The sequence below is a fragment of the Pinus tabuliformis genome, chromosome 8, assembly GCF_031772625.1.
Source record: "Pinus tabuliformis cultivar Carrire ecotype Pingquan chromosome 8, CPIR1, whole genome shotgun sequence".
NCBI classification, from domain to species: Eukaryota; Viridiplantae; Streptophyta; class Pinopsida; order Pinales; family Pinaceae; genus Pinus; species Pinus tabuliformis.
In genome coordinates, this window is record NC_142294.1 from 847319152 (window position 1) to 847343171 (window position 24020).

The 24020-nt window shown below is 40.4% G+C and overlaps 1 protein-coding gene across 4 annotated transcripts in view; it reads left to right on the plus strand.

The window, feature by feature from the left end:
• Positions 1–24020, plus strand: part of CDC48B (cell division cycle 48B) — a 287793-nt gene that overhangs the window by 26478 nt on the left and 237295 nt on the right. For 3 of the 4 annotated variants that reach the window (XM_089372954.1, XM_089372953.1, XM_089372952.1), the window contains exons 4-5: positions 3709–3858; positions 5285–5392. The exons of the other annotated variant lie outside the window; for it this stretch is intronic. In XM_089372954.1, the coding sequence (XP_089229080.1) occupies positions 3709–3858; positions 5285–5392 (258 nt within the window). The remainder of the gene's footprint in view (positions 1–3708; positions 3859–5284; positions 5393–24020) is intronic. 4 annotated transcript variants of the gene reach the window in all.

Here is a 24020-nt window from a genome sequence, read left to right on the forward strand (position 1 = left end):
ACTACTGTATACCCTCGACTACGGCTATACCATCCTGTATCGTCCTATGTCACTGCACCTATCACTCCCCACGTGTACTCAATGCGTTGTGAGGCACTCCTACTCCACCACGCAGTCCAACATACTATGACACACCCCCATGCATCTCCATGCCCATTTGCAGACCACAACTCAACGCTAGATGTTCTTACACATCCCTGGATGTGATGGCCTAAAGTTGTGTCCATATGTGTCGGCCCACACCTGACCGGTATCATCATCTCCATCGTCACATCACCATACTCTCCGATGAGTGGATCTCTCCTCCACATCCTCCCTAAGGGACCCAAGAAGTGAATCTCCCTAGGTATCAGTAGCGATGCCACCACTGCTCTGCTCCTCTGTGTCCCCTGTGCCCCACACAAATGTGAAGAATCCCCAGCTCCATACAAGGCACTGTCTGGTGGCCTACCAATGTCACCTCCTCCGACCAACTCCTGCCAGAGTGTGCTAATCATCCTCCCATGTACAACCATCATACCAAGACAACCCAAGGAGTTTACCCATAAACTGTTTGGCCATGGGTGCTGACCGAAACTCCCTTAGAAAATGCTTGCGCTCAACCGCTAGATCAACTATACCGCCAAGGTCGTAGTCAATCGACATATCTGGGAAATGATAGGTAGTCCCACTTGGATCCCAATGCCAGTCCGGGCTTCTGGTATCCCTAGTGCTTGGAAGCTCTCGTTGAGCTTCACCTGGGTCCACTACCATCTCCATAGCCCACTCCACCGGGTACCAACTCAAAATCTCTCGCCATCCAACCCCAAGAGAGGGATCGAATGTACGAACTCTCATACACAAAACAAGCCCCCCATCCTGCGGATGCTGTACCCTATGCAACTCATGTCGCCCCATCTCATCATCCTAGTCAGCACATAAAATATGTCGAGGTGACTCTACCTCTCCCTCTCTAATGTGCAGCGACAACCTACTAGTGCTACCAGCCCCATCTATGCATGCTTGAAGAGGGCTCCTCCAATGCTCTAATGTGCACTCTAGCTGGACCATTAGGGAATCCAACCATTCCCCAACGCGAGTCAATGTGGCCGCTGACTCGGCACAAACTACTCTCATGCCCTCCAGCCCCTCGTTTTGTTGCAGAATGGCCTTTCGTACTTTTGTGGCCTTCTCTCTCAATGCTAGAAGGTCAGCCTGAAACTGATGAAACTGCCGTGGCCATCTATCACCTCAACAACTGTCAGTATCTCATGCATGGGTTGTACCCCTTCAACATATGGCTCTATGGGTGTAGGCTCTATCCTCTCCACCAAGGTGTCAACTAGGGCTATCAAGGAGGTCTCTAATAATGTTGACTCTTGCGCCACACCGGGTATATTGATGTGCTCCTCACCATCCTGTGGGCTCTCGGCCTCATGCTCAACCTCCTCCTTAGGCTCTCGATGTCTAAAGCTAGGTCTCCACCAGCAAAAGTGCCCCCGGGTCTCACCCTCTAACTGTCCTTAATTCTGTCGACTTTCCCCACATGATGTAGATGGTTGCACTCCCATGGCCTGTGCACCTCTAGTGTCTTTGCTGTAAGGGTGAGGATGGGTTTGGTATGTCATCCTCCTCAATTAGGCCAACCTCATTGTCCCAACGGATTCCACCCCAAAATTTCCGCATACTGAATTTCCCTTGAGCCATGGGTTTGTCTATGGTTTCACCCGTCACTGTGCGTTCATACCCAATTCTCCCATGTTCTTGTTGGCTACCCACAGTTGGGTCAAGATCAAGGCTTTGATACCACTGTAATGTTCCAAATTGAAATTTATAGCTAATAACAGGCACATGAACTAGGCTATAGCAAATAAAATCACAATTAAGGATGCACCATCAAAAACACCGAGAAATTGGGCGATTAAGTTGATCCATTTTATTAATTCTGGTATAAATGGGAGTACAATAATAAGGAACAAGTGCACCTGGGCTTGCGTAAGCAAGTTGAAGCAAACCCAAGGTGAGAAAGGCGCTCCCAGGAGTAGAAATTTTGGCCCCCAAACTACCTCTATGCTGGGCAGAAATTGTGCCACTGTTGCTCCCTGAAATTGGTTCGAATCCCCTGCTGGAATGCCCTGTTTGCCTTGAAATTGCTGCTGTAGCTTCCTCTTAATTTTCCCCACAAGGCCCAAAAAGGAATTGCTCCATTTTGTGGGTTTTCTGGTTTGAAGAATTGGAGCCAATTCCTTTTTGGGTCTTGTGGGGAAAATTAAGAGGAAGCTACAGCAGCAATTTCAGGGCAAACTGGGCATTCCAACAGGGGATTCGAACCATTTTCAGGGAGCAACAATGGCACAATTTCTGGGCAGCGTAGAGGTAGTTTGGGGGCCAAAATTTCTACTCCTGGGAGCATCTTTCTCACCTTGGGTTTGCTTCAACTTGCTTATGCAAGCCTAGGTGCACTTGTTCCTTATTATTGTACTCCCATTTATACCAGAATTAATAAAATGGCTCAGCTTATTTGCCCAGTTTCTTGGTGTTTTTGGTGGTGCATCCTTCATTGTGATTTTATTTGCTATAGCCTAGTTCACGTGTCTGTTGTTAGCTATAAATTTCAATTTGGAACATTACAGTGGTATCAGAACCTTGATCTTGGCCCAGTTGTGGGTAGCCAACAGGAACATGGGAGAATTGGGTATGAATGCACAGTGACGGGTGAAACCATAGACAAACCTATGGCTCAAGGGAAATTCAGTATGCAGAAATTCTGAGGTGGAATCCATTGGGACGATGAGAGGTTGGCCTAGTTGAGGAGGATGAAATACCAGACCCATCCTCACCCTTACAGCAAAGACACTAGAGGTGCGCAGGCCATGGGAGTGCAACCATCTACATCATGTGGGGAAAGTCGACAGAATTCGGGACAGTTAGAGGGTGAGACCAGGGGGCACTTTTGCTGGTGGAGACCTAGCTTTAGACATCGAGAGCCTAAGGAGGAGGTTGAGCATGATGCTGAGAGCCCACAGGATGGTGAGGTGCACATCGATATACCCGGTGTGGCGCAGGAGTCACCATTATTAGAGACCTCCTTGATAGCTCCAGTTGACACCTTGGTGGAGAGGATAGAGCCTACACCCATAGAGCCATATGTTGAGGAGGTACCACCCATGGATGAGATACTGACAGTTGTTGAGGTATACAGAGTTGTCTGGAAAAGTTCTGAAATGTGCTGCAAAAGACTGTATGACTTAGTTGCAGTGTCAAACTGCCCAAATATGGTATAGAGTGGATATTAATGGCCAAAATGTTCAGGACCTTCTGAAAAATTATGCAAGCTTGCAGGGAGTTGGAGAAGCACTTGCTGTCTTCAATGTTGCTCTTTACCTTTGATGTAAATTCCTGGTAGCCTTGATTCATTTGTTTTTCTCTCTTACAGAATCAGTTAGCTGCAAGGAGGTAAAAACTTGGAACAGAAGTTGTTTCAGCTTGTCACTTTCAGAGATACAATTCTCACCGTTTATAATTTCATATTTTATCGATGCTGTCCATACCTGTTTCAGTGAATTTTTTTTGGATTGAACTTGATATATAAATAAAAATATGCTTGAGATGATGTTAGATGTCTGATGGTTCTCATTCCTTTTTCTTTTATAAATTTTTTAAATCTGCAGTTGTAATGGATTCTGGTGTCATTTCGGTACAACTTTCTTACTTAGTTCATGTGTACAGTGCAGGTCTAGTTCATAGGAAATATGCTGGAGAAAGTGAACGTATTTTACGGGAGGCTTTTGCTGAAGCATCATCCCAAGCTGCAGCAGGTAGACCTGCCATCATATTCATTGATGAAATTGATGCACTTTGTCCTCATCGTGACTCCAGGTATAATATCTGTTCTTTTATTGATAAAAACTAGAGAGATTGATTTAAGTACTTCTCACAAGAACTACTTTGAGCTAAGCCAATAGTTTATGTGAGGATGAGTTTGAACATGTTACAACAAAATGTAGCTCCCACAAAAGTGTGAAGTCCCAAGCACCAAGGTGTTAGCTTTGTGTAACTTAGAAAGGCTACCTACTGTCACGTCAGCAACTCTTCCTCTCTTTTGGTTGGCACTTCTCCAACTCAAGGTGGGTGTCCCTATGGATAGAATTATCAAGGCTATGGAGTGAGGGTTCAAGGTGAAATCAAAGAGCTAACCTTGATAAAATGAAGTGTTGTAGTAGAGTGTGTGGAAGTGGGAAAGAGGGTATGGAAAGGAAAGGGAGATGAGGGGAACAAGGAAATTGGATGATTCGAGACTACTACCAGTACCTATCAACCTATTGGGCTAATGGAGTCCTGAAACATTGCATAATGAAAGCCCAAGTTTGATACATTCACAACTACTTCATCAAAAGGCATTACTATGGAAGAGAATGGTTGATTTGCCAATTCAATCCTATGGATGGGAGAACTAGTTTGTTACATTCATCATCCTATTTGACACTCAAGGAAAAATGGACGACTATGACACATTTAACCTTAGAACACTTCTTGGAAATTATGATGGAAACTTATCTGGGAGGGCTTGAGGTTCTACTCGTCAATGTTAAAATGGAGATGTTGTTTCAGGTTATGATCTGATTAGTAATTCAGCTAATAAAACAATACCTCCATGTTAACATTGACGAGTGGCACCTCTAGCCCTACAAGTTAAGTTTCCATAATAATTTCCAACAAGTGCTGTAAGGTTGAATGTGTCACATTAGTCCATTTTTCCTTGACTATCAAATAGGGTTGAATATGGCAAATTAGCCATTTTTGCCATAGTAATGCCTTTCCATGAAGTAGTTGTGAATATATCGAACTAGGCCTTTCATTATGCAATGTTTCAAGACTACATTAGCCCAATAGATTGATAGGCACTAGTCTCACATCATCCCATTTCCTTGTTCCCCTCATCCCCCTTTCCTTTCCTTTCCTTACCCCCTTTCCCATTTCCACTCCCACTTTCACATATTATACAACACTTGTTTTATCAAAGATTACTCTTCATTTTCACGTTTTATCAAAGCTTAATCTTCATTTTCACCTTGAGCACCCACTCCATAGCCTTGATAATCTTACCTTTAGGGAATCCCTCCTTGAGTTGGAGAAGAGCCAACCAAAATAGAGAGGAAGAGCTACTGAGGTGAGTGGTTAGCCTTCTTAAGTTAGACATACTAACACCTTTTGCTTGAGACTACATGCTTTTGTGGTTGCTAGATTTTATTGTAATAGACCTACTGACAATGATTTTTTGGCATTGTTTATTGTGGTATTGTAGACGAGAGCAGGAATCCCGCATAGTTGCACAACTTCTTACTCTTATGGATGGCACCAAAAGTTCATCAAGATCTCTAGAGAGAGTGGTTGTGGTAGCGTCAACAAACAGGTTAGTTCCTACTTGAGTATTTGTGAGTTTTCTGATTCTTTTGATAATTCTTGCATCATAATAAAAGAAACAACTGCACGTGCATTATACTACTCCAATGCATGCTCAAAATTTCCTATGATGAAACAAATGGCCATGTTACTACAAAATTCAACATTTTAGTGCAAAGTCTCACTAACCAACCTAAATTGAGAGCAACAATGGGAGAGTTACCATTGCCACCTCAGTAATTACTCTCCTCATTTCCGTGGTCGAGCACATTCTACCATAAGGGAGGTTTCCCTAGTAGATCTTAGGGATTAAGTAACCCAATTAATCTTAAGCTAAATGCTTCCTAATGGTTCTTGCTGTCGCTCGGATTGTACAGACACCGTGGCAACCGCTCAAGGTGGGGGCTGTCACTCCGATCCCCGCCCACTCCGTTCTAGCTGTCTCCCAATAACAGGCTATGGGGGGTAGCCCTTGTGAAAATAAGGTGAAGGAAAAACAAGTTGGGAACCAACTTGTTTGGGAGACACATATGAGTGGGCTAGCTACTTGGTTAAATTTAGCAAGATTAATGATTAGATTAGATTTTAAGTATGAAACCAGTGCCTTATGGAGTCACAATTCTTGCTTAATGTGAATTAATACCAATTAACCAGATGGACACCCGTTGCTTGAATGATCGAATAGCCTATATGATATGCAAGTCCTAGGATCTATGTGTGATGTAGTGATCTTGGTTAATTTTAATTATATGCTTAGTCTAAGTAGAACCTTTCCCCAAACTGTTTTGAGAAACAATCTTCAAAGTAAGTTGTGAAATGGAAGCCAATGGGAAGCAGGCAGTGACCTGAGTCTTGATTAACGATACCTCCCCTTGTGTTCCACTCACCCAGTGCCTCCGGTGCTGCAGAGACTGTGGCTCTGACGATTACAATGTCATTGTGTTAACCACTAGGAAGAGTTGAATCTCTCAAGCTAGTTTGAAAATGGTTGCTCTAAGAGTCTATCAACCTAGCTTATGCTAGGAGGTAAATTCTTAATGCAAGCTAGATCCTAGAATGCTTATGCAAGATGATGAGTGAAATTATCTTGAGTTAAGATTGTTTATGTTACTTAAGTACTTAGTGTGAATCGTCTTATAGCAAAAGTACTTAACGATAATGAGATGACAATCTTAAACAAGATAAGTGGTAACAGATAAAAGTGCAAAATTCAACCAGAGGTTAATCTACGAGATGCTTGACCATTTCAAACAAAACTAAAGCACTTATCTAGTAATGATTATCCACAAGATGTAAAATGCCAATATTTCAACAATACCACTTAGGATAAAACAAACATCACTTTTAAGATAGCCAATGAAAAAGAAATTAGATACCAGGTGCTTAAGATGATCAACTCAGATGCCAAAAACTTAGAGCAATGATTCAATTATATGCCAAACACAATGATGCTAGTTAGATTTCAAGTATTAAATCAACTTATACCAATCACAAGATTAGATCTTTAGAGCTTAAGTGTAGGAGTACTTTAGGTGCCAAATTCAGAAAATTTTGGAAGCTTAGAACGAGACACACAAATGTTAGATCTCAATAATCAAATCATCAGTAGCACTTCAGAAAATTTCAACACTTATTAGTGTTGTGATAGCAGTGGAAATGTCACCAACAAATGTAAATCTAAGAGTTTAGCTTACTTTATGATGATGTATTCTACAATATTTGAGATCTGTAATAAGTTATTACAACAGTAAATAAACCACAGATCAACAAGCTAGTAATTGTAAGGACAATGCTTAGAACACCCAAAAATAGGAAAATTTCACTGAAAATGAAAATTTTAAGTTTTTTACCCTTTTTAAGTGTATGTTTCAGAAATTTCAGATCCATAATCTTCAGTTATGCAGCAAATTCCAGCGAGCTGAAAAATAGATCTACGCTAGATCTAGGGAGCCCAAGCGGCCAAAAATTTTAGAAAAATGAAAATTTTGTAATTTTAAACAATCTTGACCAATTTATATGTGATTTTAGGGCCCAATTCTCACCGATTTAACTGTTGTAATAAAACAGAGAGAAAACAAAGGTTTAGAGGTCAAACCCTAGGCCAAAAGCTTGTAGATGCACTTGCCCAAGTGGGCCAAAATTTTAGGATGAAGAAGCCCCCTAAAGATCAATATTTTGGAGCTCAAAAATATGCAAAACCACCGAGGAATTAGTCTCAAAACTTCAGATTAGGGTTTAGGGCAGAAAAGGGCCAACAAAAACCAACATTAGGCCAAGGAAGGCCAATGTTGAGGGATGAGGGGCCTAGGATGATAGGTCGGGGACTGAAATGGCAATAGGAGATAAAAAAGGCTGATGCTGGAGGAGGAAGAGGCTCAAGAGTTTGACGCTAGAGGTTTGAGGGCCTAAAAGGCCACGACAAACCCTCTAGGGTTGCCGTTAGGGTCAATGGAGGGCATCTATGCGGCCTAGGGCCCACGGTTAGGCCTTCTAAGGTCCAAAAGCCCCAACACTGGGCTAGGAAAGGGAGACCAAGGCCTCTAGAGGCTACGGCCTGCCCTAAAGGGCTGGAAAATGCAGACGCAAGGGCTCACTGGGTTGACGCAGAGGCCGAATCTAGGCCGGGGAGGCCTGAAAATGAAAACTATTGGTTTGAATTTTTTTTTCTCTTCCAAATCTGAATTTTGCTGAAAAATCTTTAGTGAATAATCCGCAAAATTTCTTAGAAACTAGATCTTACCTTAAAGGGCCTAATTCTAGCTCTACTTCAGCGTGATCGCTTGATCTAACCTGCAAAAATATGAAAATAAAACACCCAAACCCCAAATATATACAAAATACTTAAAACCCCAAAACCCAAGTTAGAAAAAATAATTTACAAATTAGACTTGCAAAATTATTCACAAGATCTACAAATATACAAGGGTTTTGAAAATTTTTAAATTTTGAGAAAAATATTTTTATGGAGTTTTTTCCTTTGATGAATGACTAAAATTACTTTAGAAACCCCAATGTATACTATAGCCTTAGCGAAGATTTCATTCACCATATAAATACTTGGAATCCAAGCAACAGTGATTCTTGCCCAAGTTCGTGAACTTGGAGGCCAAAGACTAAAGTACCTGGAAGCACTATGTATTTATCTAAAAAATAATCTGTTAAATTACATGGGGAATCAAATCACCTAAGATTAGCCCAAAACTATCAATAGTATGATTTTATCTCCATCTAATGAAAAAATAGATCTTACCAATATTCAACACAACATAAAGATGCTCGTAGTCAGCACATACCACAAATCAATAAGCAAGAACACCTCGAATTGCACCCCAAAGTCTTTATTATGATAGAAAAAATAGTTCCCAGTGGGACAATAGTTACAAAGATGATTTAACAACAATTTTCTAGCCAAAGATCAAGATGCTAGAGACTCAACTGACTCTCTAATTTATAGATTTATCCTCCAAGTGAAAAAATAACGACTATTTTCTTTGATCCTTTTCAAAATAATCTCAGCCATTGATAAACACTTCAAGATCTTTTAATTTTGGTCCTTGATTTTTTATTTTTGAGGAATTTTCGAATTTATCTTTTAATTCCATTTTTATTAGCTCAAAATTTATTATTTTGAGCTAATTTCCTCAAAAATTTGACTGACTTAACCACCAAGGTACAAAGGTCCAAATTTTCTTGAAATATACAATATTCCCTTGGTGGAGGACCTTTAAAATTTGATTCCTTTAAGACCCACAAATTTTACCACTTGGAGAATTTAATTTTCCTAAGACATTTTAATTTGACTCTAATTAATTAATTTTCTGGCTTAGGATTTAATTATTTTTTGCTAAAAAAATTAATTAATTGACACTTGAAGGGATTTAATGTTTTTTCCACCCTCTAATATTTTAACCATGGTGTCTAAGTATGAGAGACTATGCATTAAAATATTTTTTACATAAAATTTTTACAATTTAATCCTTAGAGGGGGAATACTCGTTTGACTTAGACCCTCAAATTACATACTCAATCTGCGACACAATATGATCTAGTAGACCAAGTGATTTGTAATAAAATAATTTAGCCAACTAGCTTAAATTATTCCCAAATCACTTTTACATAAGACTCGACTAGAACACTAGGACTCACCTAAGACTTTGACGAAGAATTCCACCCTAGCTTTGGGGTGAGGTTGGAGGGAAAAACTCTGCCGACCATCCGTGTTTAGAAACACAAATGAATTAGTGAGACGAAAAACCTCTTAGGATGAAACTCTCGCCAAAATAATAGGCTTACCTAAGTTGTTACATACATTCACGGTCTTACTAGCATCATTTACATTACATAACTTGCAGAATGGGTTTATAATGACACATAAACTGTTGATAGATGATCCGATCCTGTTGAAAAAATTGGTACTTCTGCTTCCTTGGAACTTTGACAAAAACTATGCAACATCTGACTCCATATGGGGACATGTTGCTTCCATGAAGTAACGTGAGAATCCTAAAATCCTGCATCCAAGAAAACAAAAGTCCATTAAATAGATATCCATTCAAAATCGAAATTATTATGTATACATAGTCAATATTGCTGGAATAGAAAATCTACTCTAACAAACTCAAATATAAAAGACATAATAAAATGCGTGAAATAAAACTATCTAATGACATTAAATAAAAGGAGTAGGGTTAGAGATACTATACAAAACGATGCCCTATGGCATCAATTGTTATCGATGTAGTGCATACTAAGCATTTGCTGACTTTCCGACAAATCTGTGGGTTGTTTCTCGGACGCACAATGCTGAATTCTGAAAATGCTAAGACTTTGACTCATTCGAATATCGAGCTACTCTCTGCCATCAGACACATCAAACCTCTTCTTCTTTTCTGCATTTTTCTTTTCTTCTCAGTGGGTTGTGATGTCAATAATGAGACCAATGTAGATTTTCTGTCTTGATCATGAAACTGCTCGGATGAAAAATCTGAGGCTTGCCCAACTTTATCCTGGATAGATTCTGTCAGTGGAGACACATAGGCTTGATCTTTCCAATTTTCCTTTTCAACCATGGTACTTCCAGCTGACATGTCTTGAATGGGGCAAGTGACCTTCTCGCAACGAGATGAGAATTGCTCTAGCGGACTAGGGCGCAGGTGATCTGATGAAGATGCCTTGCTTCTTTCATCCTCTAATTTATACAAAAATCCCTGTACCTGTATTCTTTTCCATTACTTGCAGGTTATTTCAAATAGTGATCTTTTCAATTCTCATGGCATCCATCTGTTTAGAATGTCCATTTTTTATGGCGTTAATCTCTTTGGCATGGTTTTCTTCCATGATCAACAATTTATTCTGAAGACATATCTGACTAGCTTCCATATCCTTAATTACTTTGTCACTATCTGCTTTTATGGCAATCAAATGAACCTGCATATTGGACATCATAGCTTCCATTTCTTGAGCACACTTTTCCTTGATGGTGGCTTCCTGATTGGAGTGATTAATTTTCATGACCTTTAGCTCCTCATCATGTTTTTCTTTTATAGCTGACAACCTGCTCTAAAAACTGATTTCCATGTCCTTTATTGTTAAAATTGGCAACTAGGGCCAAACTCCACATGGGTCATCTTATTTATGACAGCTGATATTTTTCTTGGATTCCTCTCTCCAAGAGGTGTAGGATTGATCTAGAGATCATCCTATTTCGACATGTACAAATGAAGTTATGAATTTATTTGATTATGGACAAATTGTCAAGGTCGGCCAACAAACTTATGTAGGCTCAGAAGCCCAACAATCACGTTTATTCATCCTCAACATTTGCTATAAATACATGATGCTTTAGCCTCATTTGGACACACTGATCTTCACACATCTCTCTCTCTCCTCATTGATTGGGTACGGATTTCTGGGCAGTCTCTCTCTCCACACGTGCGAAGGAAAGGAAGGCAAATTTTCTGTTTTGGGTGTTGACCAAGTTTGATCGAATTTCAGAAACTGTTTTTGGGCTGCGTTGACCATGTGTTGACCATCTTTGATTGCGATTTTTGGTGGAGGAACTTTGTCCCAATGAGATGAGAATTGCTCTGGTGGAGTAGGGGGCTTGTGATCTGACAAAGATGCCTTGCTTCTTTCATCCTCTGATTTATACAAAAATTCCTGTACCTGTATTCTTTTCCATTACTTGCAGGTTATTTCGAATAGTGATCTTTTCCATTCTCATGGCATACATTTGTTTAGAATGTCCATTTTTTATGGCGTTAATCTTTTTGGCATGGTTTTCTTCCATGATCAACAATTTATTTTGAAGACATATCTGACTAGCTTCCATATCCTTAATTACTCTGTCACTATCTGCTTTTATGGCAATCAAATGAACTTGCATATTGAACATCATAGCTTCCATTTCTTGAGCACACTTTTCCTTGATGGTGGCTACCTGATTGGAGTGATTAATTTTCATGACCTTTAGCTCCTCATCATGTTTTTCTTTTATAGTTGTCAACCTGCTCTGAAAACTGATTTCCATGTCCTTTATTGTTAAAATTGGCAACTAGGGCCAAACTCCACATGGGTCATCTTATTTATGACAGCTGATATTTTTCTTGGATTCCTCTCTCCAAGAGGTGTAGGATTGATCTAGAGATCATCCTATTCCGACATGTACAAATGAAGTTATGAATTTATTTTGATTATGGACAAATTGTCAAGGTCGACCAACAAACTTATGTAGGCTCAGAAGCCCAACAATCACGTCTATTCATCCTCAACGTTTGCTGTAAATACATGATGCCTTAGCCTCATTTGGACACACTGATCTTCACACATCTCTCTTTCTCCTCATTGATTGGGTACGAATTTCTAGGCAGTTTCTCTCTCCACACGTGCGAAGGAAAGGAAGGCAAATTTTCTGTTTTGGGCGTTGACCAAGTTTGATCGAATTTCAGAAATTGTTTTTGGGCTGTGTTGACCATCTTTGACTGCGATTTTTGGTGGAGGAACTCTGTCCCAATGGGCCACATTTTTGGGCACAGAAATCGAGGCTAAATGTTGACTGTTGACCAACGTTGACTGCAGCTAGGGCTGATCGCAGGTGGACTGTTTGACCAGACTTTGACTAGGCTGATTTCAGACTGTTTTGAGGGTTGATTCATCTTGCTGTTTGGAGGCTGAAGTTGACTGAAGTTGACCAAATTGTTGAGGGTCAAATCTGCCCGTTGGCCAACGTTGATTTTTCTGGTTATGGCTCTTTTGCTGCTGTTGTAAATTATCAGATTTGTAAATTATACTATCTCTCTCTGCTGAACTATTGAAGACTATAAGAAGACTTGATCAAGGGTTTCCCCACATTGGGGTTTGTCCCTGGCTGGTGCCACATCTTGTGTCCTCTTGTCTTGGCTCGTGTTCTACTGTTTATGTTCTCTGTGCATTTTACTATCATGTTGATGTGATTCCTAATGATATTGGGCTAATAAATAAATTGAAATAAAATTGCTTTAACACATAGAACATACCATTGTTGCCTAAAATTAACATGGTATCAGAGTTGAGGTGAAGACAAAGCCCAAGCAAGAGTGAAAGAGCAATCACCAAAGACAGTTGGACAAGGACAAAAGGTTCAATGGGTTCCTCATCCTACTTCCTCGCTGAAGACAAGCTCCATGATAAATCTGACTGTCATGGATGGAAGATGTCTCTTGATTTGACCTTGGAAGAAAAAGAAGTGATGGATTATGTGGAGGGTAAAATCCCAGAACCTCCTTCAAATGCATTGGCTGCTGCAAAGACCAAGTACAATAGGGCTAAAGTCAAAGGGAAGAAGATTTTTAGGGATTCCATTGACAAGCATCTGGTGGCCTATATCTTCGAATTGAAGACCTCCAAGGAGATCTACGACAGGTTGGTCGGCATGTTCAAGGTTAGTAATGCTAATCAAATTCTATTTCTCAAGAATAAGTTGAAGGATATTAAGAAGGGCAAGGACGAGGACATTCAATCCTATTTCTTGAGGATCACTGAGATCAAGAATGATCTACTCTCGATTGGAGAAGTCATTCCTGACAGGGAACTTACTCTCACCACCCTTGGAGGACTTCCACCTGAGTGGTATGTATTTAGAACCACTATACTCAACAATGATCGAATTCCAGGGTTTGAAGAATTGATGTTGAGATGCATTCAAGAAGAAACAAGAATGGTGGAACAAGAAATGCCTTCTAATAGAAGCAACCCCACTGCATTCTCTGCTCATGCCAAGAGGAAGAACAATGCAGGTTCAAAGAAGCAAAGTCAAGGAAGACCGGGATTCAAAAATGGAAGGAAGGGAAGATGCTTTGTTTGCAATAAGTTTGGCCACTATGCAAGGGAGTGTCCAAATAGAAGGGACACATCGCATGATGATGATCACAATCATTCCAGGGGCAACTTCAACAACAACAATCAAAGGAATGGCAGGTCCAATGGCAAGGGAAAAAGGAATGTGGGTAATTGAGGAAATGGTCGACCCTCCAAGAAATCAAGGAACTCCAGGTATGAAGAATTCAATGTTGTTAACAATAAGCAAAAAGAGTACTATCTTATATCGGCTCTCTCCACTGCCTCTCCCTCGGACACTTTGGGAAATTGGCTGATTGATAGTGGTGCCTCAAGGCACTTCACCGGATACAAGGAAGCCCTCTCTAATCTAATAGAAAAGAAGACAAACTTGGATATCATCCTTGGAGACGATGCCACCTATCCCGTGAAGGGAGTAGGGAATGTTACCCTTCAATTGAATCAAGGTAACAGTATTCATTTGCAAGAACTACTATATGTACCCGATCTCAAGAAGAACCTGGTATCCATTTCAGCAATGGAAGACAAAGATTCAAGGTGGCTTTTATCGATGGAAAGGTATGTGTTTGGAAAATAAATTTTAAAGATGCTTTTACTCTTGGGTTCAGGGTTGACACTATATCAAGTTGGAGGAAGTCCATTGGGAGCCATGTCTTGCAACACATCTATACAATCTGAACTATGGCACCGGAGGTTCGCCTATCTTCATTATAAGGCTCTACCCGATGTGAGACAGATGGTGACAGGTATGCCAGAGTTCAAAGTAGAGCATGAGGGTGGTTTTCCAGGATGTGCCGAAGGAAAACTTACAAGGGGACCATTCCCCTTAAGTGATAGCAAGACCACAAACATATTGCAATTGATCCACTCTGACATATCTGGTATGATGCCTGTAAACTTTTTGGGAGGATACTTATATTATCTCACCTTTACAGATGATTATTCTCGCAAGACCTGGATCTACTTCTTGAAGAAGAAGGATGAAGTGTTCACCTGGTTTCGACACTTCAAAGCCTTGATCGAAAACCAATTCGAGAAGAAAATCAAGATATTAAGGACTGATAATGGGACTGAGTACGAATCCAATGAATTCCAAGATTATTGCAGAGAATTTGGCATTAAGAGGGAGACTACAACTCCATACAATCCTGATTTGAATGGTGTGGCTGAAAGGAAGAATTGCTCTATTGTAGAAGCTGTTTGTGCCATGCTTCATTATCAAGGCCTTCTGAAGATTCTATGGGTTGAAGCTGTCAATACCGCCGTGTATGTTCAAAACCGATGCCCTCATCAAGCATTGGACTCCAAGAATCCTGAAAGAAATGTTCACTGGTAAGAAACCCGATGTCTCTCATTTTAGAATTTTTGGAAGCCCGTATATTTTCATGTGCCGAAAGAGAAAAGAAGCAAATTGGGTGCATCTGGGAAGAAATGAATCTTTGTGGGCTATAGTGAAAATTCTAAGGGATATAGAATTTATGTGGCTGGTCAAAAGGAAGTTGAGATAAGTCATGATGTCACCTTCAATGAAGATATTGCCCTCAGGAAGATCAACAACCTTCCTATCCTAAGGAAGAACAAAGAAACGGACATAGGAAATCAGGGTGAAAAAGAAGACGAAACAATGCATGATGTTGATGAACCTATGGATCCTATTGATCCTCCTCCTCATGAGCCCTCCTCCTCCAAAAGGAGACCCTCATGGCGTAGGGAGACTTTCGAAGATGCTGAGAGGCACATTGCACCAAGGGGGACTTTCTGTGAAAGCAAGAAGCCGAATAGGTATCAAGGATATTTGACCGCCATGAGCACTATCATTCAAAATGAGCCTTCATCATTCGAAGAAGCCGTGAAGCAACAAGTATGGAAGGATGCTATGAATGAAGAATACGAGTCAATTATGAAGAATGATGTTTGGGATGTGGTCCCTAGACCCCAGGACAAATCGGTTGTCACTTCTAAGTGGCTCTACAAAATCAAGCATGGAGCTGATGGAAGTGCAGAAAAGTTCAAGGCTCGCTTTGTTGCTCGAGGCTTCTCTCAAAAGGAAGGTGTAGATTACGATGAGATATTTGCACCTGTTGCCCGATACACCACCATCTGCTCGATCATAGCCCTTGCTGCCTCGCAAGGATGGAACCTACATCAAATGGATGTCAAGACTGCTTTCTTGCATGGTTCAATCAAAGAGGAAGTCTATGTGGAACAACCTGAGGGGTTTGAGGTTCATGATCGAGAATCTCATGAATGCAGGTTGAAGAAAGCCTTCTATGGGTTAAAGCAAGCACCCCGGGCTTGGTATGAGAGGATCGATAATTATCTGATGAAGTTGGGATTGACTAGAAGTGAAGACGATCCGAACCTTTACTTTAAGGTTGAAAATGATAAATCTCTCATTCTGGTACTTTATGTGGACGACCTCTTTCTGACAGGTGCAAACCCTCTCATTCACAAATGTAAGAGGGAGTTGGCTTTTGAATTTGAAATGAAGGACTTAGGACTGATGCACTACTTCCTAGGGTTGGAGGTTTGGCAAAAGCCATGTGAAATTTTCCTCTCTCAAGGAAAATATGTTGTGAAGATATTGGAAAGATTTGGAATGGTGGACTGCAAGCCTGTGACTGCTCCGATGGAACTTAACTTTTAGAAGTTATGTGGTAGTGCTGTTGGACCTGAATTGGGGAATGCTTCTGAGTATCGCCAACTCATAGGAGCACTGATGTTCTTGGTGAACTCCTGTCCGGACATATGTTTTGCAGTTAACACATTGAGCCAATACATGGTTGAGCCTCATATACATTGGATTGCTGCTAAGAATCTTCTGAGATATCTTCGGGGCATAATCACTCATGGAATGAGATACACTGTTGGAAATGTGACGCTACATGGTTATTCTGATGCTGATTGGGTTGACAGTGTGGTGGATCGCAAGAGCACTTCTAGATGTTGTTTTTTTTTTGGGTTCTGCTTCGATATCCTGGATGAGTAGGAAGCAAAAATCGGTTGCCTTGAGCACCGCCGAGGTCGAATACATAGCTGCTAGTATGGCCTCCTGTGAAGCTGTCTGGTTGATGAAGCTCTTTAGTGAGCTGTTTGGACATGTGCTGGATACCACCATGATCCTCTGTGACAACCAGAGTGGGATTTGATTATCAGAGAATCCTGTGTTTCATGATCGCTCTAAGCATATAGATATTAGGTACCACTTTATCCGGGATATGGTACAACGAAGAGCAATAAGGCTCCATCACATTGGGACTGATGAGCAGGTCGCCGATATTTTGACAAAGTCCCTGGGGAAGGTCAAATTCTTGGCCTTCCGAGAACGACTTGGAGTCGTGGAGAGACCCTCTTATGAGGATCCTGTATGAGATGGACATTGAGCTCTGGGAGCTCTGGGAGGCTTGGGGTACTTCTTGGAGCGGGGAGAAACCATAGGGTGAGTGGTTGAGCCTTCCCCTAGTGGTTAGCTGTGTACAGGGTGAGTGGTTCATCCTTCCCCTGCGATACCCATTGGCGACATGTAGGCAGGATGAGTGGTTCATCCTTCTCCTGCTGAGACATCCTACCCATGTAGTCTGGGACTCTTGGGAAGTACCTCTCATCTGGCCAATGAGTAGGGAAATGAGGATAGGGACCATAGTACTACCAATGGATGCATTGTGTACTACCGTACTCCCTATGCTAGGATGCTGATATTGATTTGGGATCAATGGGAATTGACTTCAGGTCAGTAAGAGAGGTATGAAACACTCTTTTGATTGGAACTGACTTTGGGCTAGTAAGAGTGGTACGAGACACTCTCTTTTGATTGGGACTGACTTCGGGTCAGTAGGGAATGGTATGATACATTCTCGATCACTTCTTCTTCTTCATAGTTCAACAGAGCAGAACAGTGCATTGATTGGTAGATGGATTTACAGATGGAGTTCTCCCTAGTTGAGAGGGAGTGTTAAAATTGGCAACTAGGGCCAAACTCCACATGGGTCATCTTATTTATGACATCTGATATTTTTCTTGGATTCCTCTCTCTGAGAGGTAGGATTGATCTAGAGATCATCCGATTCTGACATGTACAAATCAGTGAAGCACCACCCTTATTAAACCCGCGGGTAAGAACGGGTCAAAAGGGAGGACGGGCGACCCTCATTAAACCCGCGTTCTTTACCCTTACTCGGCGGGTTTTGTACAAGACCCGTCTACCCTCATTAGACCCGTGGGTAGCCTATAAGACTCCCATCAGACCCCTATAAGACCCTTCGGGCAACAAAACCCCCAAATTGTCCAAAATTTCGTTTTTATTATTATGTTTTTTTCTTTTTTGGAAATGAGGTGGAGGAAAAGGAAAATTGGAAGGAAAAAAAACTTTATAAGCACATCTGTCTTTGCTGATAGTTTGTGGGACAAAGTGACTGAGATTGTCAGCTTCACTAAGCCCCTTGTGAAAGTCTTGAGATTGATGGATGGAGAGAAACCTGCAATGGGATATATTTATGAGGGCATGGACAGGGCCAAAGAGGCCATCAAGACTTTTTATAAGGGAAATGAATATAAATATATCCCTAATGGCAAATTATTGATTCTAGGTGGGACAGGCAACTACATTCACCATTGCATGCAGCAGGAGCATATCTCAATCTGAGCTTATTTTATAATGAGGGGTCTAGCATTCAAAGAGATCCCGAGGTGATGAGAGGTGTCATGATATGCATTGAGAAGATGTTCCTGGATGTAGATATTCAGGACAAAATCAACTTACAACGAGATATGTACAAGGAAGCATCTGGCATGTTTGGATTCAACTCAAGCCAACGTCTCAAGGACAAGAAAATGCCTTGTAAGTGCAAATTGTTAGAACTTAGCTTGTAATTTTGCTAGTTCTCTTTTATATGTTTGGCATTGCAAACTGATAATCTTTGTTGTTATTTTTTTATAGCTCATTGGTGGATAGATTGTGGCACTGAGGCACCACAATTACAAGAATTCGCCATCAGAGTTCTGAGTCAACCCTGCAGTGCTTCTTCTTGTGAGCGCAATTGGTTAGTGTTTGAGCACATCCACAACAAAAAGAGAAACAGGTTGGAGCATGAGAGGTTGGAGAAGTTGGTTTTCATCTACTACAACCTTCGAATGCTGACAAAACAAGTGCAACCAAAGGATACAGATCCAATTTTATTGGATACTATTGATTTAGAGTCTGATTGGGTTGTGGAGGAGGAGGCCCCTGATTTGAGTTGGCTTGATGAAGAGACTGAGGATCTCTCTAGTTTGCCATCTCAAATGGAGACTCCAAATACACCTGCCTCACAGTTGCTTCAGCCTTCTAATGTTAGCACTAGCTCCGCGAGGGCTTATTGTAGGCGTAGTCGTCCATGAGTGATGAGACACAAGATTGTTATGAGACAATCATTTATCATTTATGACATATGTATTTGAATTTTGAACTTGCTGACATTTTTGATTTTAATTATGGAATCATGAATCCTTTCCTTATTCAGTATCTAAATGTTTTGCTTACAAAAATTGAATATGTTATGTTGTACTTATATATATATGAGATGATGTTATGAATTATTGCATATATTGTGGTTTTTATAACTTATAAGGATTGGAATTGTCATTAGTTTCTTTTTTGTGCTTAAAATTTCCACAAGTGCGAAGGAAAGGAAGGCAAATTTTCTGTTCTGGGCAGAGGTAGTAAGTAAGTAAGTAAACAAGAGTCCCACCACACAAATAGGGGAGCAAAACCAATGTATTATCTGTAGGTGAGAACTCTGCTAAAAAAGCTACAATCCAGTCAATCGTATTGTTCATTTCGTTAAAAATAGTTCTGTATGACTGATTTTTTCTGCTTTTCTTGGCGTTGACCAAGTTTGACTGAATTTCAGAAACTATTTTTGGGTTGCGTTGACCATCTTTGACTGTGATTTTTGGTGAAGGAACTCTATCCAAGCAGGCCACATTTTTGGGCACACAAATCGAGGCTAAACGTTGATTGTTGACCAACGTTCGCTGCAGCTAGGGTTGACCGTAGGTGGACTATCTGACCAGACTTTGACTGGGTTGATTTCATACTATTTTGAGGGCTGATTCATCTTGCTGTTTAAGGCCGAAGATGACTGAAGTTGACCGAATTGTTAAGGGTAAAATTTGCCCTGTTGACCAGCGTTGACTTTTCTGGTTAGGGCTATTTTGCTACTGTTATAAATTATCAGATTTGTAAATTGTACTATCTCTCTCTGCTGAACTATTGAAGACTATATGAATAATTGATCAAGGGTTCCCCACATTGGGGTTTGTCCCTGACTGTTGCCACATCTTGTGTCCTCTTGTCTTGACTTGTCTTCTACTGTTTATATTTATGTTTTATCTGCATTTTACTATCATGTTGATGTGATTGCTAATGATATTGGGCTAATAAAGAAAATGAAGTAAAATTGTTCTAACACATAGAACATACCATTCTTGCCTAAAATTAACGTTTATTACTTTATCATGATTTACTTGAATAAAACTCATTTCTTCTTTATGATTTGCCTTCATAGTGATCAAACAATTTTGCATGGTAGTCGTCTGATTAGAATGATTAATTTCCATGGTTTTCAATTCCTCAGCATGTTGTTCTTCTATAGCCATCAATTTGATGTGCATGGATGTCATCTCAACAGAGTGATTATGTTGGTTAAGTTTCATGGCTTTCATCATCTGAGCTTGACTGAATTGCATGTCTCTAAGCCTTTGAGTTAATTCCCTGATAAGATCCCCTTGATTGCTTGTTCCTACCTTTCCACTATCTCGTATTTTGATTACAAAGGCACAAGTGGATTCATCATGAAAGTGGTCACAAGGTTTGCAATAAGGCGCATTGTGATGTGGTTCATTTTCTTGAAATCTTTCTTCAATAATTGGGTCCTTTATAGTATCACTTTCTTCTTTCTTTATAGTACTAGGGGCACAAGGCGAGCCACTTTGATCTCCATATCTATCTTTAAAAGCATTGATGATGTATTGTAAAGAATCATCAAGGAAATTGCAAAACCAATCTCTAGCATTACCTTCCAAAGAAAGGACAAAAAGTCACATCTTGATGTCTTCATGATCATAACATGAAGATCCACAACACATTATCATACAACGAGTAAACTTTAAGATATGTTTTGTAGCTGTGATTGTTGTTGAAGAATCAAGGGCAATTAGGTGTGGTGTGATTCTTGTTGACTTGATAACAATTTGTGGAGTCTTTTTACTTTTCTTGTTAGCTCAATCATCTTCTTCATCTTATTAATGCATTGTGTACTTCCTCAAATTGCTATCAAAAACATAAGAACAAGAACACAAGATGTTGGCTCTCTGCCAGGGCCAAAACCTCTCTTCTCTTGAGGGGAAAACCCTTTAGTAAATTTATCTTATTGAAGCTTCTTATTGGTCAATTTCCAAATCGTAGACCCCTGACTAGAATGTCCTCCAAGCAAAAGTCAAGTTCTTCCTCCTTTCTGCACTTTGTTCCTCGGCACTTCCTTCTTCCGGCACTTCGTCCTCCTTCCAGCTGTAGTTAGATCTTGTTTCACTTACTCTAGAAGAGATTCTTCTCTTTTATACTTAGAGATATCCTTCACTTATTTAGATACTTTCCTTCTTTCAACCAAACAAGATCCTTCTTGTGATGTAGATGTAGACTGAAGTAACTGTACAACAACCCTAGATTCTCGCATGTGTGGCAGGTAACCTTGTAGATTAGGGTCCTTTCACCTTCGCTTGAGTAGGAGGCCTTATAGACTTAACTTTCTAGCCCAATCAATGATGAACATGTGACTGTGATCTTACTGCTGATATAGCCGCAGTTTGTCCTTCATTTTCTTGCACATGTGACTGTATTTACCCTAGAAAACAACCTCCAACCTTCGCTTATACTTTCCCTTACTTCGCTGCACTAGAGGCTCCTCTTCTTCGCTTACTCTTCACCTTTTATTCGTCTTCCTTGCTCGCTGATTTAAGAGGAATGAGTGCGTTGTCTTTAGAGTGGACAACCTCTATATATAGAGGTCTGTCCTCCTTTAGGTCGACTTGAAGATTGCAGGCCCACTTGACTTATTTAATTCGAATTGCTTCTTTGTAGGTGTTGTTGCATGGAGGATACTTGTTGACTTTGCTTGGAGGTATTCTCTTGACTCTAATACATAAACATACATGGTGTAACATGCCCTTAAGGTCTTCAACATTTTCTTTTGACTATTTGACTCACCTATAGCTTTTTAACATGTGCTAGACCTATTTTAATGAACCAGAAACTCATTGACATATATTATAAATTAATATTTCTTTTCTTGAATAAATACAAATATCGAAAGTACATTTATGAAGACCTAACCTAGTTACATTTCCTTCAAAAATTGCATCATCACCCGTGAACAAAGGTAATTTATTAATGGCATTTTCTGGAATATCATGAAGGATGTTAGCAAAACGACACAGGGCGAACAAGTCATCCATGATGACCTGCTTTAGGGGAAAATGGCCTAATGGATGTCAGAGAGAAATCCTTGTTCAAGAAAAACAAGAGATCGACAAGAAGCAAACTTCTAGCAGGAACTCTTGTAAGAAATGAAAGAAGTGGAGTCGCCACTTGAACACGAATCTAACTCCAAAGTCCAAAAGGCAAAAACCGAAAAGTTAGTCGGAGAGAAATAGATGGATATCAAAAAGGTCTTCTTGTTTGAGAAAAAATGGATGAATAAGTGGAGTTGCCACCCAAACAAGAAACCAACCAAAATGTCCTGGTGCTAAGGTGCAGATAGAAAATGTGAGTAAGGAGATAAGAAGATTAGTGAAAGGATAAAGTGATGAAAATATGAAGAATGATGAAAGATGAGAAGATTTAGAAACTGTCGTTGAAGCACCGAGAATAAAATATCCTCAACAATGGCGCCAAAAAATGTTGTCGCCCAGATTGTATAAGCACCACGACAACCGCTCAAGGCTGGGGCTGTCACTCTGATCCCCGCCCACTCCGTTCTCGCTGTCTCCCAATAGCAGGCTATGGGGGGTAGTCCCTGTGGAAATAAGGTGAAGGAAAAACAAGTTGGGAACCACCCTGTTTGGGAGACACGGATGAGTGGCCTAGCTACTTGGTTAAATTTAACAAGATTAATCATTAGATTAGATTTGAAGTATGAGACCAGTGCCTCATGGAGTCACAATTTTTAGTTAATGTGAATTAATACCAAGTAACCAGATGGACACTCGCTGCTTGAATGATCGACTAGCCTATATGATATGCAAGTCCTAGGGTCTATGTGTGATGCAATGATCTTGGTTAATTTTAATTATATGCTTAGTCTAAGTAGAACCTTTCCCATAACTGTTTTGAGAAACAATCCTCAAAGTATGTTGTGAAATGGAAGCCAACGGGAAGCAGGCAATGGCCTGATTAACGATACCTCCCCTTGTGTTCCGCTCACCCAGTGTCTCTGGCACTGCAGAGGCTGTGGCTCTGACGATTGCAAGGTCACTGTGTTAACCACTAGGAAGAGTTGAATCTCTCAAGCTAGTTTGAAAATGGTTGCCCTAAGAGTCTATCAACCTAGCTTATTGTTAATTTTAGGTATGTTCTATGCTTAGAGCAATTTATTTCAATTTTCACAGTTACCTCAATATCTTTCTCAGATTAGCAATCACATTAGCATTAAAGTAAATTGCAGATAGAACATAAACATAGATTGCAGAAGACAAGCCAAGACAAGAGAACACAAGATGTGGCGTTAGCCAGGGACAAACCCCAATGTGGGGAAACCCTTGATCAATTCTTCTTATATGTTCTTCAATAGTTCAATAGAGAGAGAGAGAGTACATTTACAACAAAAGTCAACACTTTGACTTATCTAAATAAGAGCATAGATTATTTCTAAGTAGATGATACATGAGGTAGTTGAACTCAGTTGAAGACATGCTGCTTCAATTGATTCTCCTAGGTTACTCCATCACCATGCTGCACCTATCATTGTGCTGCTTCTCATCATCATGCTGCACCTCACTGTGCTGCACCACGCTGCACCCATCATCACTATGCTGCATCTCATCATGCTTCATCAATCATGACTGTACCCATCGTTGTACTGCATCATGTACCATCATGTGCCATTGCTGCATCATGTTTGCCATACTGTCCCATGTGCTTGCTGCACCATGCTTGCCACCCTTATGTTTCATTGTTAGCATGCCTTTGTTACTGACCCATTGTTACATTGCTGTATCATGCCATCATTGTAACATTGCTGCTATCATGCCATCATTGCTATCATGCTACC